The 18,433-nt window shown below is 36.6% G+C and overlaps 1 protein-coding gene across 5 annotated transcripts; it reads right to left on the bottom strand.

Moving 5' to 3' along the window:
• Positions 1 to 594: 594 nt before the first annotated feature.
• LOC108347466 (uncharacterized) lies at positions 595 to 18,277 on the bottom strand. Of its 5 annotated transcripts, XM_052879156.1 has the most exons (13): positions 18,103 to 18,277; positions 17,915 to 17,993; positions 17,711 to 17,838; positions 17,443 to 17,582; positions 17,261 to 17,329; positions 16,900 to 17,038; positions 16,551 to 16,613; positions 16,423 to 16,466; positions 15,670 to 15,770; positions 15,539 to 15,591; positions 15,073 to 15,228; positions 14,936 to 14,988; positions 595 to 872 (listed from the first exon to the last, which is right to left on the bottom strand). In XM_052879156.1, exons 1-9 carry the CDS (start codon positions 18,191 to 18,193, stop codon positions 15,684 to 15,686), a joined length of 840 nt encoding a protein of 279 aa, XP_052735116.1. In that variant the 5' UTR covers positions 18,194 to 18,277; the 3' UTR covers positions 595 to 872; positions 14,936 to 14,988; positions 15,073 to 15,228; positions 15,539 to 15,591; positions 15,670 to 15,683. The 5 variants fall into 5 exon arrangements, with proteins under 5 accessions (XP_052735116.1, XP_017442214.1, XP_052735121.1 ...); XM_017586725.2 differs by lacking the exon at positions 14,936 to 14,988; XM_052879161.1 differs by lacking the exon at positions 14,936 to 14,988 and having other exon boundaries at positions 595 to 863.
• Positions 18,278 to 18,433: the final 156 nt, after the last annotated feature.

The following is an 18,433-nucleotide window of genomic DNA, read 5'->3' as shown; positions in this document are numbered from 1 at the left end:
CAACAGAATGGAATAGAGTTCTGCGCATAAAACTAAAAACATTGGTGAAAAAGAGTTTAATGGCCATGTACGTCAATGTAAAACATGATAAATCAGAAATCGTACTTTATAAAAAGTAAACGAACTTATAATGTGATTGGATGATACTTCAAAATTTTCGTTATTAGTGCATGTGATTTATTCTAATAGTTTTTCATACTTAGACAGACTTAAAATTTTAATAACATTATAAACGACAAGTTTCACCTATTCTAGAATGATTTGTACAACATGACAGGAAAATTCTTCAGCAGAACATTATTAACAATTCCATTCTTGTTAGTTTACTTTACTATGTAAATTTACAGCTGAGTAGAATTAAATCTTTTTACATCGTGTGCAGTATTATATTATAAACTTGAATCTAGCAAGATAACTGTATTTACTCTTTTACACTTAATCATGTGTCTTTCTTAATTTGGCATATCTTCAAGTTTTTGCATTAAACCAATATTTTCCTTAATTGTTTATTTAATAAGCATCTTTTTAATATTTTATTTATATTTAAAATCCCCATTAGATTGATACTTGGTAGTTTGATACCTTGCCAGGGTGTGAAGTAGTTTTGTTCAAAATAGAGATTGTCAACATCAACAACAGAAAAAGAATGTTAAATTATCTGTTTTTGACGTTTGTCCTGCATCCCCACAAGTACTATTATGGGACCATTATATTGTTCCACACGAAATCACCTTGACCTTAATAACCGTGGCCATATTAAACGGATCCTGGGTCCACCGTGTTAATCAGGAGTCAAATTGGTATCCCGTCAGGATGCAACAAGAGACATGTAATAGCACAGCATAATCACAATCAAACTCCACCTGCAAGAACTAAAAACCCAGAGATGTGATCATGGTGATTGAGGAAAAGTTAACAGTAATCAAGAAGAATCAAATGGCCTTTTGTACAAATTGAGTATTTAAGTCATAAATCACGATAATTAAGCAAGATAATCAAGCTGCCTATTTATTCAGCACCAACCTAATGGAAGTGCCTGCTTGCTTTTCTATTAACCCAGAAAATGAGTCATTCAACTTGGGTCAATTGAAGTCTGAACAGGCAAAACTTGTTCGGACAAATATCTTGTCCTGTCCCAATATAAGTGCATTATATAGCTGAACTCAAGCATTAAAATTATAGTTAAAATAAAAGGAACCCTTAGAACTGGAGTAACAAAGATAGAAGCAGCTTATTGAGCACATAGGTCTGGGTTCCGTCCAAAAAGAGTGAGTACTAAGATATATCATCATTCATCATGACCTTTAAACTTGAACATATATGTGTGTAACGTCTAAGTCCTAACCACTGGCTGGCAAGATTCAACTTCTACCGTCGGTGCATGTTTATACTTGTACACCCATCAAAGAGACAGATGATTGAGAATGACCCTAGTTTTATTTATTTATTTGTTTAATGCACAATGAAATTCCAGCCCCAATAAGTTTAGTCAATTAGAACAGGCGCCAAACGGGCCCTCATTCATGTGGTTTTATCCACGACCTTCTGTGCAAAACAGTTGCTACACTCATAAGCATTAACTTATGACACAACCCATTTATCTCTTTCATTGACACGAAGGTAGCCAACTTTACAAGTAATGGGGTTCGAAAGAATACCTACTAGAGATATAACAGATGAGGATAAAAAGATTGAGACAAGGAATTCAACAGTTCGCTCATAATGGAGACCACGAAATGACTTGGAAGGGCAAGAGCAAGCAGACAGCTGCTTTTGCATCAGTACCATGATTTTGGTATTGACTGAATGAGGTAACTGAGAAAACCAATAGAAGGGTCACGAATTAAAAAGTAGATAAATATCGCATCAGATTACCAATAAGACTAGATTAGTGGCCAGGGCAGACGAGGAAAGACAAAATTTAAATCGGAAAATAGGCACCAACACTACTTGTCATTCTGATCCAAGGACAGGGTGTATATGAAAGCATGCACAAGTCTTCTCAATTATTATCACACGATTAAATTATCAAAACTCTGAATGAGCGGCATAATACAAACCCAATTGATAGAAAAGTCAACTGTCTCATCCTTTTTCTAAGCAGTATTTTTATTTGGCACTCCACCAGAGTAAAAGGACCAAAGAGGACTCCTGCTTTCTTCAACAATAATTTAAAAGCGCAGCTTTTATTCATCATGAGTTCAAGTTTAATGCAGTAATATCTAATTATATCCTTCCGGCTATTATCAAAGTTATTTGAATAATCAGAGTAACATTCCAACAAAACGACCTGAATCAAAATAAGTGAACACCAGCAACTGTGCCTAAACAAGCACAACTGCTTAATCCTCATTCTGTTTCGTCATCTAGTCAAGCCAATGGTCGACAGCAAATCCATTTATGATCAGTGGGCAGTTCGGCCATTTCACTAATATTAATTTAGTTTTGGCTCTATCTTCTCTAATTCTTCCCTGACCTCGTATAAAGGGACAACAAACTGTCCCGCATAAGAGAATAAACTAAATTCAGCCTTTAGTATTTTTAAGTTTCTCACAAGACTGCAGTGATGGCAGTTCAATATTCAAGGCTCTCACTTCTGATCTTAATGACGATACTGATGCTTAGCCAGCTCTCAAGTTGCTGCAAGGCCGGCAGATGGATGAGTAAGGAAATCAAGCAAAAAGAAAAAAGCACCTCTTCTCAACGGCTATCAATCTCATGGCATCTCTATGCAAAGACACAACAGGGACCTAGCACAGAAAAGGTCCACCCAATTTATGGAGTTTCTCTACGAGATGTTCCAGGGGGTCCAAACCCCCTTCATAACTGATCAACTATCTATCACTCTGCTGCTTGTCAAGTTATACAAGTTTTTGCAGGCTTCTGGTGTAAAACATTTTAGTTTCCCATTAAAGATGTAGAATGAATAGTTCGTGAGGATCATCGTCCATGTCTTCTAATGACAGAAATTGTACTTTGATTCAATGGAAAAATAATGAAATATGCAGACATTTACCCGAAGAATAAAGTTTGTTCTTGAAAATTTGCAAACAAAAATTATGCTTAATATCTTTATGACCTGTGTAATTCTCGGGTTGGGTATCTGAATAATTTATACTAGAAGGTATGCTAAAAGGAACTTCTGACTAAAATGTGAACAATGAAAGAAAGAGAAATAATAAGGTGACTGTAAAAGGGATGATGACTAGATCTCATTTTTCTTTCATGCTTGATATTTTATCAAAACTTAGATTTCAGTAATTTCCCTCATTTTCTTTCACTCACATGCTTGTAAATAATATTAAAAGAAGTCTCCGTAATAAGATTGTAGGACTTTGACAATAAAGGTTTCACATACACTGTCCATATGTAACAGAAGTAAAACTATTATATTTAATTATTTAGTCAACAGATAGAAGATCGTTGTTGTAAAAGTAATAAAATCCCCAAAACAAGTCAAATTCTAGTATGTCTACACATTACTTACTTAGTTGGCTTAATTATACCATTAGTGACAGGAATAATGGTGTAGATGTGATCCTTTTATTAAATTTAGGTAAACAATATGGAGTAACTTTGTTTGTGTTTTTAAACAGCTACAAGATAGATGATACCCTGATGTGGGAAATGTGATTAATGCCTGTTATACCTACATATTATAGAATTATCATAAACTTTGTTTTAATAAAATATTAAGGTAACCTAAATATTAATTAGCAGTAGATTCTTTAACTTCTTAAGCATATTACTACACATTGATATTCTTTTTGTAGAAAAAAAAGGAAGAATTCAAAAAATTAAAAGTAAAGCTTTTGAAAGGTAAAGTCAAACTCACAGAGGAAACAAATTAAGTTTTCAAAGTCATCCTTAAGTGTTAGCATTCTAAAGCTCAATCTGGACAACTCAGGCTGATAAACCTTTTGAAGTGTATGTTACGAAAAAAGTTAAAAATTAGAAGTTATAGAACAGTTGTCAGGGGTTGGACGGTTTATGAGTAGTTAGAGGAGGTTAGAGGGAGTGATTTCGTTTAGTATGGGTTTCTTTTAAGGGGGAAACAGTGTTGAAAACAGAAGTAGGATGCTGGAAATAATAATTCTCTCGTTCATACTTTTGAAACAATACATAGGTGTTTAAAAAGAAACAAACCATTGTCTAAATAAGGTAAAAAATCTCCTGAAATAAAGTCTATAAATCAGGAGATATCTACCCAATAATACCTAATCTTAATAAAAGGAAATCTGCCCAATAATTACTAATCCTAATCCCTTAATTTTAGGGATTACACATAATTGCTATATTAATTGTTATATTTATTGTGTAATAAATTCACATATTCTGACATACCCCTCAAGCTGATGAATAGATATTGGTCATTCCCAGCTTGCTTATAAGATCTTGGAAGATAGGGCTATTGAGACCTTTTGTTAACACATCAGCTACTTGTTGCCTGGATGGGACATATGCCATGCATATTAAACCTTCGTCTACTTTTTCTTTGATGAAGTGTTTATCTATTTCAACGTGTTTTTTCCGGTCATATTGAATGGGATTATGTGCAATTTCTATTGCTGATTTATTATCACAGTACAGTTTCATGGGACCCTTCAAATCAACTTTCAAATCATCCAAAATATTTTTTATCCATAATAATTCACATATTCCTTGAGCAAGTGCTCTGAACTCTGATTCGGCTGAGGATCTAGACACTACATTTTGTTTTTTACTTCTCCACATTACTAAATTTCCACCCAGGAAAGTACAATATCCAGTAGTCGATCTTCTATCAATTAGAGATCTTGCATAGTCTGCGTCGATGTAGGCTTCAAGGTTCAATCTTTCATTCTTCTTGAACAGGATTCCCTTCCGGGAGTGCCTTTTAAGTAATGTAGAATCATGTAGGCAGCTTGAAGGTGAGACTCCTTTGGTTCATGCATAAATTGACTTATTACACTTACCGAATGAGCAATATTTGGTCCGGTATGCGCCAAATATATTAATTTTCCAACCAGCCTGTGGTACATCCTTTTTTCTACTTTAGGTTCATCTCCAGATTTACTCAGTTTGTGATTAGGGTCCATTGGAGTGGTTGCAGGTCTGCATCCAATAGTCTTTGTCTCAGCCAACAAATCGGTTATGTATTTTTGTTGGGATATAAAGATTCCTTGGTTAGAGTATGCTACTTCAATTCCTAGAAAATATTTCAGTGTTCCAAGCTCTTTGAGATCAAATTCTTGGACTAGTCTTTGTTTCAAGTTTTCCTTTTCTTTTTCATCATTCCCAGTTACTATGATACCATCCACATACACCAAAAGAACTGTTACCTTCCCCTTTTCTGAATGTTCTACGAACAACGTGTGGTCTCCTTGGCTTTGTTTGTAGCCAAATCCCTTCATAACTTTTTAGAACCTCCCAAACCATGCTCTAGGAGATTGTTTCAGTCCATATAGTGCCTTCTTAAGTCTGCACACCTTATTTTGTCTATCTCCTTCAACCCCCTGTGGGATATTCATGTAGATTTCTTTCTCTAGGTCTCCATGAAGAAAGGCATTTTTAACATTATACTATAGTAGTTTCCAATCAAAATGAGCAGCTAAGGATAGAAGAATCCTTAGAGTATTCATTTTAGCAACTGGTGCAAACGTCTCTTCATAGTGTATTCCATATGCTTGAGTGTATCCTTTGGCCACCAATCTTGCTTTGTATCGTTCAAGTGACCCACAACATTATATATTACTGTGAATAACCACTTAAAGTCAACAATATTCTTTTCTTTGGGTTTATCCACAATTTCCCAAGTGTTATTCTTCTCTAATGTTGTCATTTCCACTTGCATAGCATCTCTCCACTCTTTCTTTGCTAGTGCTTTAGTAATATTATTTGGTATAACCACAGAATTCAAGTTTACAATAAAGCTTTTATGGTTAGCTGATAATCTATCATAAGAAACATAATTTGAGAGAGGATAGAGAGGTTTTTTAGTGCAATTTCTAGTACCTTTTCGGATGGCTATTGGAAGGTCAATCTCATTTTTTGGTTTAGGTATTTCTACATTTTCTGGTGCGGAACTTGGATTGGATTCATGGACTTGCATCATATCTGGAATTTTCTTTCTCCAGGTGTACACCTTGTTAAATTTCGGAGGATTGTCAACTTCTATTCAAGTTGCTTCAATGGGGAAATATGTATCCATTTCAGCTTCTGATCCTCGTTCAAAATTATGTTGTGTAGTTGTAGGCTCAGATCTGTTGGTTGTGATATATGGCAGAGTTAAGAACTCAGTATTTTCATGAGGGTCTTCTAGACATTGTTCTGTAGGATTGGTTTTGTTAAAAAAAGGTTTAGTTTCAAGAAAAGTAACATCAGTTGAGATATACCATTTTTTAATGATAGGATCATAACATTTATACCCTTTTTGTGTGGCTGAATATCCTAAAAAAATACATTTAACAGCCCTGGGATCCAGTTTATCTCTAGCTTGAACAGGGACATGTGCAAAGGATGTACATTCAAATATTCTAGGAATCAGTCCATTTGATTTCTTAAAGTGAGGAAAGAAATTATTTAGGACTTCTATTGGACTCTTATTACTTAGGCCATGTGAGGGAAGTCTATTAATAAGATATGATGCAATAAGAACAGCTTCTCCCCAATAATTTTTTGGAACATTCCCTTGAAAAAGAAGTGTCCGAGTTATATTGAGTAAATGCTCATTTTTCCTTTCTGCCACTCCATTTTGTTGTGCGGTATAAACACATGAAGAATCATGGATGATCCCATTAGATTGGAAATACGAGGATATGGTTTGGTTGAAATAATCTTTAGCATTATTGGTCCTAAACTTCTTAATATTAACTCCAAATTGAGTTCTAATCATTGAGTGAAATATGGGAATGATAGTGCTTACATCAGATTATTATTTAAGCCAATATGGCCAAGTAACCCTAGTGCAATCATCAATAAATGTTACAAACCAACGGGCCCCATAAATATTAGGTACCATAGATGGTCCCCATATATCATTATGAATCAATTGAAAAGGTTGAGAGCTTCTATTATTGTTGTTAGGAAAAGATGCACGAGTATGCTTGGCTAACTCACAAGTTTCACAATGAAGTTTTGAGATATCTAAGTTTTCATAAAAATGTGGAAACATAAACTGTAGCACCTTAAATGATAGATATCCTAGACGATAGTGATACAACCATAGTTCATCCTTATTTGTTATACTGTGAAGGGATTTTGCTTGGTTGGTTTGGGATTCTTGAGATACTTCCAAGTAGTAAAGACCATCTTTTTCTTTAGCAAGTCCAGTCCTCCTCTATGAGTCTTGTTCCTGAAAAACACATAGAGATGGGAAAAAATTGCAGAGCAATTGAGATCGGAGGTTAGTTTCTCTATGGAGAGAAGACTGGCTGAGAGTTTGGGAACATGGAGGAAATTTTTAAGCATAAGGTTGGGATTTACTTGGATATTACCATATCCTGCAAGAGTAGCTACTAACCCATTGGCAACAATAATTTTTCTATTACTTGGTGAGGGTGTATAAGAATGAAACAAGTGGAATAAGTGTGTCATATGATATGTAGCTCCCGAATCCACAATCCAAGAGTTCACATTATATGAGGTATTCATAGAAGAAGTTTTTTCTCTTTATAAGAGAACATGATCTAGAGGGTTCCTCCATATTCTCTAATAGCTTCTTCAGTTTCTCTATTTCTTCCATATTGAAACTGTCTACTGCTGGAGATTCTTTAATCTCTATTTGTGTTACATGCACTTGGGACTTTTGTTGTCCTCCACGATTCACCCACTCCTTTCCTGGAGGTTTGCCATGCAATTTCCAACATTTCTCCCTTGTGTGTCTCGGTTTCTGACAATAGGTGCACCATAAATCATCTTTGTTTCCTTTCCATAGAGAATTAGTATTTTGCTCATTTCCTTTCTGCACCAGTTCAAGTTTGGTAAGTAGAGCAGACCCATCTATTGGTTGAGACTCAAGCATTACACTCCTTCGACTCTCTTCTGCACGAACAATAGAGATGGTTTCTTCTAGTGAAGGAGTATCCTTTCTCCCTAGAATTTGCACTCTAACCTGATCAAATTCAGGATTTAGTCCTGCTAGAAAATCATACACACAATCCTTCTCTATGAAATTCTTCTAGAGGATTGCATCCTCAGCACACTTCATTTCAAAAATTTTGTAGTGATCAAGTTTCTGCAATAGATTCTGCAACAGTGCCGCATATTCTGTGATTCCTCTGCTCCCTGTTTTGTGGCTGCAATTTTTATTTTGATTTCATATACTTGGCAGCGTCATTGGCTTTAGAATATGTGTGGTTTATGGAGTCCCTAATATCTTTAGCTGTATTAAGAAACATACAAGTGTCACTGATGGTAGCTTCCATGGGGTCCCACAACCAAGACATAATCATGGAATCTTTTTCATCCCATGTTGCGAATGCTGGATCCTCCATGCTTGAACCATTTTCAAGGAGATGAACCAAGCATCCTTTTCCCTTGAGATAGGTTCTAACAAACTAGGACCATTTGAGAAATTTTTTTCCATCCAGCCTATATGAAGCTCGGAGACCTTGGAGTTCTCCATTTTTGTGTGAAGAACTAGAGATTTCTCTACTTGATGTAGCAATTGTAATCGGAGGTTAGGTTAACACAACGGAAAGAATAACAACAACAATTAAGGCTGCCCCTTTTTTTTTTACGATAATGGCAATGAAGGCCAGCAATAGTTGAGGAACGACAATGAAGGCCGTGAGACAAAAAAATAAAGACCAAGGCTCCAGGAAAAAACTTAGAGCTATGATACCATGTTGAAAACAGAAGTAGGATGCTGGAAATAATAATTCTCTCGTTCATACTTTTGAACCAATACATAGGTGTTTAAAAAGAAACAAACCATTGTCTACATAAGGTAAAAAATCTCCTGAAATAAAGTCTCTAAATTGGGAGATATCTACCCAATAATACCTAATCTTAATAAAAGGAAATTTGCCCAATAATTACTAATCCTAATCACTTAATTTTAGGGATTACACATAATTGCTATATTAATTGTTATATTTATTGTGTAATAAATTCACATATTCTGAGAAACGGTTCCTTCTATAGGGGTGGTTTTTTTATTGTTGTTTCAGAACAGGTGCTAACCTGTGTGAAGGGAACTCTTCCCTTGGACGCTATTGAATGTTTTTAGACTTGTAATCTTGTAAATCTATCTATGTAATTGTTGAATGTTTAGTTTGAGTGTTACTGCAGTATTAATCATATAATTTGAATTCTTGAACTCAAGAATTTCTAACAATTTGGTTCGACCTGCCGGATCAGTCAAACACCATGGAGAGTAGAATGAGTACATTAGAGAGAGCTTTTGAGGAGAATAGAGAGGAAACTAGGGCCAACTTTCAAAGGTTTGGAGAAAGGAAGGAGGATATCTTGCAAAGACTCAAGAACACGGAAAGAGAGTTAGATGGAAGTAGAGTTCTGTGTATGGAGATAGAGTGGGAAGAAGAGAAGAGGTTGAGGAGGAATGGGAGGAAGATAAAAGGGAGAGCCAGCAAGGATGGATGAAAAGGGTGGAACTTCCTTCTTTTGAAAGAGGGGATCCCATTGGGTGGATAAGTAGGGCTGAAATTTTTTTTTAAGTGCAGGAGGTTTCACCTCGGGAGAGAATCAAGTTGGCCTTTATCGGTATGGAAGGCAAAGCTAATCATTCGTTCAGTTTTTGGAGGAAGAAAACCAAAACACCGACGTGGGAAGAATTGAAGGAAGCATTGATAAGAAGGTTTGGAGGAAGGGATAGATCTTCAGTATTTGAACAATTGGCTGCTGTCAGACAACAAGGAGAAGTGGAAGACTATATACAGGAATTTGAGATGTTAGCAGGCCAAGCAACAGACCTGACAGATGAACAATTGTTGGGGTATTTTTTTGCAAGCTTGCATATTAATATTCGAAATCAGATCCAGCCACACAATCCCAAGGATTTATTGAGAGCCATGAAGATCGCTAGAGATGTGGAAGGAGTTTCTAGTGAGATAAGGTCAAGGGAGAGAACTACAACTAGAGGTAATTTGTATCCTAGCCGTTTTCAAGGGATTGGAGGAATAGTTTCTCGGGTAGAAACGGTGAAGGAAAACCGGACTGAACCAGGAACTTCCAGTCATGTTAGCACGGCTAAAAGAAATGGCGGGGGAGTAACCATGGAGTCTAAGGTGGGCGGTACACATACAGGAGAAAACAAAACTAGGGGATGGCGAAATTTACCTTATCCTAAATATGTCAAGCGACGGGAAGAGGGCAGATGCTTTCAATGTGGAGGACCATACAGTCCTAGCCATAAATGTCCTGACAAGAATCTACGAGTGTTAATTTTGGGAGAGAATGACAAAGAGGAGCTTGAAGAAGGAGAAGATGAAGACCAGAAACAAATGGAGTTATCTGTTTTTTCGGCAGGAGGTTTGTCACAGACAAACACTATGAAGTTACAAGGATGGTTTGCAAGGAAGAAAGGTCCTGATTTTGATTGACAGTGGTGCTAGTCATAATTTTATTTCAGATCAATTAGTGGCAGAATTGGGTTTGGCAGTGGACAAAACTATTCCTTAGAAAGTTAGTTTGGGAGATGGCCATCAAAAGACCACTAGTGGGATGTGTAAAAATTTACATTTACAATTGGAGGGGTTGGAGGTGCAGGAAGGTTTTTACCTCTTTGAATTAGGCGGAGTGGATTTAATTTTAGGAATTGCTTGGTTAGCTACATTGGGGGAAGTCAAAATTAACTGGAAGGATTTAACTATGCGCTTCATTCAAGCAGGGAAGGAAGTTTCTGTAAAGGGGGATCCTTCTTTAACCAAGAGGGTGATTACTCCAGCAACCTTATTCAAAGAAACAGAAATTGCAGTGGCGACTTTGGCTTGGGAAATGGGTTGTACTGAATTGAAGGCAGAAATTGAGGGACAGAATCAGTTATCAACAAGACAAAATAAAGAGTTATAGGAAATTCTGGGGATTTTGAGGAAATATTCAATATGCCACAGGAATTTCCACCCAAAAGGCATTTAAACCATCAAATTCCAATTAAAGCTGGAGTAGATCCAATTAATGTGAGACCTTATAGGTACCCACATCTACTAAAGGTAGAAATTGAGAAACAAGTTACTGAGATGTTGAAAACAGGAATTATCAGGCCCAGTAATAGCCCCTACTCAAGTCCGGTGATTTTGGTTAAGAAGAAAGATGGAAGTTGGCGTTTCTGCATTGATTATCGAGCTTTAAATAAGGCTACAATTCCAAATAAATTTCCTATCCTAGTGATAGAGGAGTTGTTGGATGAACTGTATGGTGCTAGTTACTTCTCCAAAATCGATTTGCGGGCAGGGTATCATCAGATAAGGATGGAGGAGACTGATATCCCTAAAACGGCGTTTAGAACACATCAAGGGCACTATGAATTTTTGGTGATGCCCTTTGGGCTGTCGAATGTTGCTACATTTCAGAGTGTCATAAATACCATTCTTAAGGAATTTCTACGAAAGAGTGTGCTTGTTTTTTTTTATGATATATTGGTTTATAGCAAAACTTAGGAGGAACATAAAGAACATCTGCACCAAGTTCTTAATACCTTATGGCAGCAACAGTTGTTTGCCAACTGAAAAAAATGTGATTTTGGAAAGAAGCAGATCAAGTATTTGGGTCATGTTTCAAGTCAGGGGGTAGAGATGGACCCATAGAAGGTGATTGTTGTTTGGGACTGGCCTGTTCCACGATCTATTAAGGCGCTAAGAGGTTTCTTAGGTCTTACGAGGCATTATAGACGCTTTATTAAAGATTACGGGAAAATAGCGAGGCCTTTGACTGATTTATTAAAAAAAGGGCAATTTGCATGGTCCTTTCAAAGCACAGAAGCTATGAATCTGTTACGGTATAAGGTAGGGGGTAATAATAAGGTTTAGAAAGTATATGAGAAGGAGAAGAAAGGTAGGAGGGAAGTGAGGCCGAACGGTATTGACGGTTTAGGCCGAACGGTGGAAGGCGTGGAGAGGTCTAGCCGAACGATGGTGAAGAGCGGGAGCCGAACGGTAGGAGGCATGGGGGAAGCAAGCCGAACAGAGGAAGGCGAGGAGCGAGCAGGCCGAACGGTGGAAGGCAAGAAGCGAGTAGGCCGAACGGTGGACAAGGGAGAGCAACAAGGACGAACGGTGGAAAGCAACGAAGGACCTGAGTCGAGCGGTTGAAGAGCTACCATCCTAACTGTCATAGCGGTTAGGATGAGCGGAAACTAATTACAGTAAAGGAAGTTATATTTGAGGAGAATATTTAGTATAAGATAATTAGAGTAAATAAATATATGCTCCAGGGAAATATACAATATAAGATATTTATAATTAATGATATATGCTAGGGAAATATTTACATTAAATATAAGGATATTTATATTAAATATAGATATATTCTAGGGAGATATTTAGTATGTGATGAGGGGGAAATAATTAGTATAAATAAAGCTAGAGTCTAGGGTTAAGGATATGCTTTTGATTATTGAGTTTGGTTGACAGGCGACTATGTGTCCTGTGAGAGAGGTTATGCTCCCAAGTAATTGAAGGAGGTTATGCTCCCAATTATTGTTTACTTTTGTTATTCAGATATCACCATCAATAAAAGAAATTCTTTAGTTCAGTTCCATTCTTTCATTATTATTTTGCTTACTTTGAGTGTGTGAGGGATTGTTCTGGTTACGTTTCCTACTCAGATACTTAACAACATAGGTTAGCACATGTTCTGCAACAATAAAAAAACCACCCCTGTTCTGCAACAATACTTTGAGTGGTTTTTTTATTGTTGCAGAACAGGTGCTAACCTATGTTGTTACATATTCGAGTAGAAAACGTAACCAGAACAATCCCTCACACACTCAAAGTAAGCAAAATAATAATGAAAGAATGGAACTGAACTAAAGAATTTCTTTTATTGATAGTGATATCTGAATAACAAAAGTAAACAATAATTGGGAGCATAACCTCCTTCAATTACTTGGGAGCATAACCTCTCTCTAAGGACACATAGTCGCCGGTCAACCAAACTCAATAATCAAAAGCATATCCTTACCCCTAGACTCTAGCTTTATTTATACTAATTATTTCCCCCTCATCACATACTAAATATCTCCCTAGAATATATCTATATTTAATATAAATATCCCTATATTTAATGTAAATATTCCCCGTATATTTCCCTAGCATATATCATTAATTATAAATATCTTATATTGTATATTTCCCTGAACATATATTTATTTACTCTAATTATCTTATACTAAATATTCTCCTCAAATATAGCTTCCTTTACTGTAATTAGTTCCTACCCATCCTAACCGCTATGACAGTTAGGATGGTAGCTCTTCAACCGCTCGGCTCAGGTCCTTCGCTGCTTCCCACTGTTCGTCCTAGTCGCTCCCCCTTGTCCACCGTTCGGCCTACTCGCTCTTTGCCTTCCACCGTTCGACCTACTCGCTCCTCGCCTTCCTCTGTTCGGCTTGCTTCCCCCTGCCTCCTACCGTTTGGCTCCCGCTCTTCACCACCTTCCATTGTTCGGCCTTTACCGTCAATATCGTTCGGCCTCACTTCCCTCTCCTTCTCATATACTTTCCAAACCTTATTATTACCCCTACCTTATACCGTAACATATGTGAAGGGAACTCTTCCCTTGGACACTGTTGAATGTTTTTAGACTTGTAATCCCGTAAATCTATCCATGTAATTGTTGAATGTCTAATTTGAGTGTTACTGCAGTATTAATCCTATTTTAGTGCTTAGACAGGTGGGTCCCGTCACTTTTCGCCTTCAACTGCCAGAGACGGCCCGGATTCATCCTGTTTTTCATGTCTCCCAACTTAAGCTAGCTATTGGCAGTCATCCAGTCAAACAGAACCTTCCAACTGAACTTCACATACTAGAACTCAATTGTTTTCCCTTTAAAGTCTTAGATCACAGGGTGCAGCAGTATCATGGTATCTCAATTCCTCAACTCCTTATTTAGTGGCAAACAGGAGGACCTGAAGGTTCTACATGGAAAGATGAAGGAACCATTCGTGATCAATATCCAGATTTCCACCATGAGGACAAGGTTGTTCAGAATCCGGGGAGTATTGATAAGCCTTTTAAAGTGTATGTTAGGAAAAAAGTTAAAAATTAGAAGGTATAGAACAGTTGTCAGGGGTTGGACGATTTATGGGTAGTTAGAGGAGGTTAGAGAGAGTGATTTCGTTTAGTATGGTTGTCTTTTAAGGGGGAAACGGTTCCTTCTACAGGGGTGGTTTTTTGATTGTTGTTTCATAACAGGTGTTAACCTGTGTGAAGGGAACTCTTCCCTTGGACACTGTTGAATGTTTTTAGACTTGTAATCCCGTAAATCTATCCATGTAATTGTTGAATGTTTAATTTGAGTGTTACTGCAGTATTAATCCTATAATTTGAATTCTTGAACTCAAGAATTCCTAACACAGGCGTTGAGAGCAAGCTAGCATGAGCTTGAGATTTCCTGAGGTTGAATGTAGAAGTCCAGATTACAACCCAAATTCTCATTCCTTTTAAGCTCAACATGGAGAAATGCAAGAGTATGGTGTTCAGTGAAATCCAACCCAACATTTCCATATTTTTTGCAGGAGCCTCGCTATTACTTGTCTTTATTATTTTAGCTCTTAGTGACTCTTGAAAAGTCATTAATCTCTATTATAACAACCTTTCATAAATGAATTAGTCTAGGTAGTCAGAAATTGTAAATTTTGCTAATTATTGAGCAAGTCTCCTAACAAAAGGATACTAGAACTTTTCATTTTAGTGCTTATTAGATTTGATGTGATTGCCAAGGATGTAAAAAAATGATAAGTGCTACCAGCGAAGGTAAAAGTAGGTAGACATACATGAATACTAGCTCAATCTTTGCCAACAACTTAATCTCGCTAGATTAGATTGACTACACGGATTACACAATATTATTAGCTCGGTTGAAAATCAAACCTTGTCAACAATAATGAAAAAAATTGAAATCGAGAAGTACCATATAGTTATAAATTGATAAAAAGGACATCTTTTAGTGCGGTTGCAGGCGAAAAATAAAGCATCTCCTGCATAGACTCTTATCTCAAGATCACCCATCCAAGTCCTCTCCTCACAGGGAGGTTCATTACTGTTGTCTTTGACCGTTGTGGTTGAACTGATAGATAGCTATTAGTTTAGCATATGTCCATAAATCAGTATTGAAAAATTATGCAACACTCTTTTTACCGGGGAAAAAGATGTACTATGTAGGGCTAATTTTGACATTAACTTACAGCAATATTTTACCAAAGTAATATAAAGATGGAAGGTCCAGGAAAAATGTACAATTTCACATGCAAATGTATAAGTAAACAAAAAACTGAGGCAATTATGTTTTAGAATGTCACAGATCACAAAACAAGTGTACTATTGTACTCAATTCATGGCAAAAAAACAAAGGGAAAAATAACAAAGCAGGAAATAACCTTCTTCCTTGTTTCTAAAAAGAGGAAACCGAGTCGCGTCTCTTGTTGACAACCTGCAAACATTTGGCATAAAATATGTTAAATATGTATCCCTTCCACATAAGCCAAGTGAGTGAATTGTAAGAACTTACCATAAACATCCTCACTACATAATTTCAGTTCCCACAGGATCAACAGAAAAATGAAGAGACAACGATTTGTGAGCAATAGGCTGGAACTTAGAATGCCATACCTATTTTTCAATACAAAGATAACTTAGAACCTTGCTGTACATGTTCCCAAGATATGGTTACAGTGGTAATAGTTTAGATTTGTAAAGATACTTATATCATGAGTTATATGAAAATTTGCTCATTAGAAGTTCATCTTAATAAGTTGATATGATAAAAATGGAAAAACTCAAAGGACATATTTAGCATGGGGTTTTGGAAGAAAAAGGAGGAGCAGGATAATTTTTCATTTTTAAATTAAGAGAAATACATAATGTTTACTAAAATAAGCGAATGGTAAAAGAAAAATTACACTAATCTATCATTTTATGTCTTTTACCTTAAAAAGAGTACTAAATTAGAAATGAAAATTTTAACCTCTTCCTCTCCCCCACAAGAAAACCCATTCTCATAGAAACCTAAAAATGACCGCCACCCAACAAATTAGAATTAACATTTATCCAGAGAAAACGACAACACAAACCCAAATAAAATTTAGAATTATATTGTTTACAGAAAAAGGACACATTCAGAAACGTTTTCCATTAAAAATGTGGCAAGGAGATGAAATTATAATCGTCAATAAAATACAATACACACTACTGTAGACCAAAATTTGTAAGAAAAATAACAGCCAAAATTCCATTGTGCAAGAAACAATAAAAGGTTTCTTACATTTTTGTACTCTTTGCTGTTTATAAATATCTCAAATGCCTCAACTGCAATAGAAATACCATCATCAACCAGTACCAGTGTTACAGTGAAAGGAAATCAGATGCTAAAGATAACGAGACTTAGGTTACCTGATCGAAATCGTATGACAATTCCATGAGTATACTCCTTAGAGCTTGGACTAAAATTCAAACCTGGGAATATAGTAATAACCCAGTTAGGCAGTTACAAAATAAAAAATCAGTGAAAAGGATATGCTTCATAACCTACTGCACTCCCACCAAGTGAGGTCAACCACACAGGTTGTTTTCAATATTTGAACTCGTGATCTCCTAGTTATTAGGCAGCAACCTTTCCATTGTGCCAAAAGCTCACCCTAACTTCCATACTATTCTTTTGTGAAAATTTTCAACTTTTGATGAGACAGCAGACCCAGAAAAATAAGGAAACAATTGTATAAGTGATGGTGGAACTGGATACCTTGAGTGAATTGGACTATCAAGGAAGGAGATTCCGACATCATCAATGCCAGAGAGGCCAATGCATCCTCTGCCTGGTTTCTCAGTGCAGACTCATTAAATGATATCAGAAGCAGAAACTCCACTCCATGGTTGAACTCCTGGCATATACATTGCAAGAATCAGAAACAGGACGTGACATACGTAATGAGATATGAAGAAAAAAGTGACATCTAAATCTAAAATGTACAAGAACAAATATTGAGAGCATTGATGCATTAATGCCCGTTTTCTTTCAAAGTTTCTAATGTGAATAGAATTCGTGGCCCTGGCTTATGGTCAAATGAACATGTAATGAGCAAGTCTTCAATTTATAGTCCAACCTCTCCTTTGCGAAATATAGAAAGCATCTCATCATCCACTTCCGATTCAAAATCCACATTGACCAATCCCTGAAACAGAAATCAAATGAAAACCAAGTTAAACTGCTCACACGCAGAGGTTCACGCAGCAACAGCCGAAGAATAAAGAAACAGAGAATCGGTGTTTACATGTTGGTGCATACATGGCAGTAAGTCAGTACATGGTCCTTGAGAACCTTCAAGTAAAAGGGATTCTCATAAAACTTTTCAAGATTTTGCTTCTTCTGAAACCGCATAAACAGCGCATGCGTGTAACGCTCTGGATTTGGGGCAGAAACGCGCCCTAAAGAATCAACAAGGTCAATGGCAACAAAAGGAACTAACACTAGATTACATGTAGGGGAATTAATTTAAAGCACCGATAGATAAAGGTACGTAATTAGGGAATGCATATGATGAAGGCCGCTCCACCTAATGAAATTGCAATAACACCACCCATCTGGTACTGCGTAGTGTACAAGTAATCGAGCATGTCGTTCTCTTCCTCTTCTGATAAATCCTGCTTTGCTTTGAGAAGACAAACGTGTTCCACGATTTTTCTACAAGAAATTGAAACAGTCATATTCATATTTAAGAGATGAAAATCGGAAATGCAACAATAAAAAGAACAGAGACCTTTTCTTATCAGAACCTAGGTTGGAACTTCGCCGGTCCGACCCACAAAGAACCGTTATCCTCTGATTCTTTCGCGCAGCTGGAAGGGAAATTCGAATTGATGTGAAAACGGTGATGTTACGTTAAAGAAAATGTAGATGAATGAATTTGGATAAGGAGTTGAGAGTTGAAGGAGTAAACTCAAAGACCGTGAAAAGATAGAGGGGCTTGGGGGAACCGATGAGGGGCAGAAATAGAAATACAAGAGCAATAGCTTGAGCATTGCATCGCGAAACCCATTTTCTGCAGCTTTGCGCTTCTCTTCTCCGATGAAAGCGAGAGTGAGTTTTATTTTATCACAAAAGCAAGAAATTTGCTGGAAAAAGAAAATGGGTGGACTGGGAAAAACCAACGCCTTTCATTTAAATACCACGCAAAATTGGCGCCTTACATTTTAAGTGAACTACACTTACAGCTGTTCACTCCACGCACATTTATTATTCACTACTGCATATTTAAGATATTTTAAAATCACTTTTG

This window comes from Vigna angularis, chromosome 1, assembly GCF_016808095.1.
Source record: "Vigna angularis cultivar LongXiaoDou No.4 chromosome 1, ASM1680809v1, whole genome shotgun sequence".
Taxonomy (NCBI): Eukaryota; Viridiplantae; Streptophyta; class Magnoliopsida; order Fabales; family Fabaceae; genus Vigna; species Vigna angularis.
The sequence above is the reverse complement of the archived record's forward strand: the minus strand, read 5'-3'. Positions and strand labels throughout refer to the sequence as shown.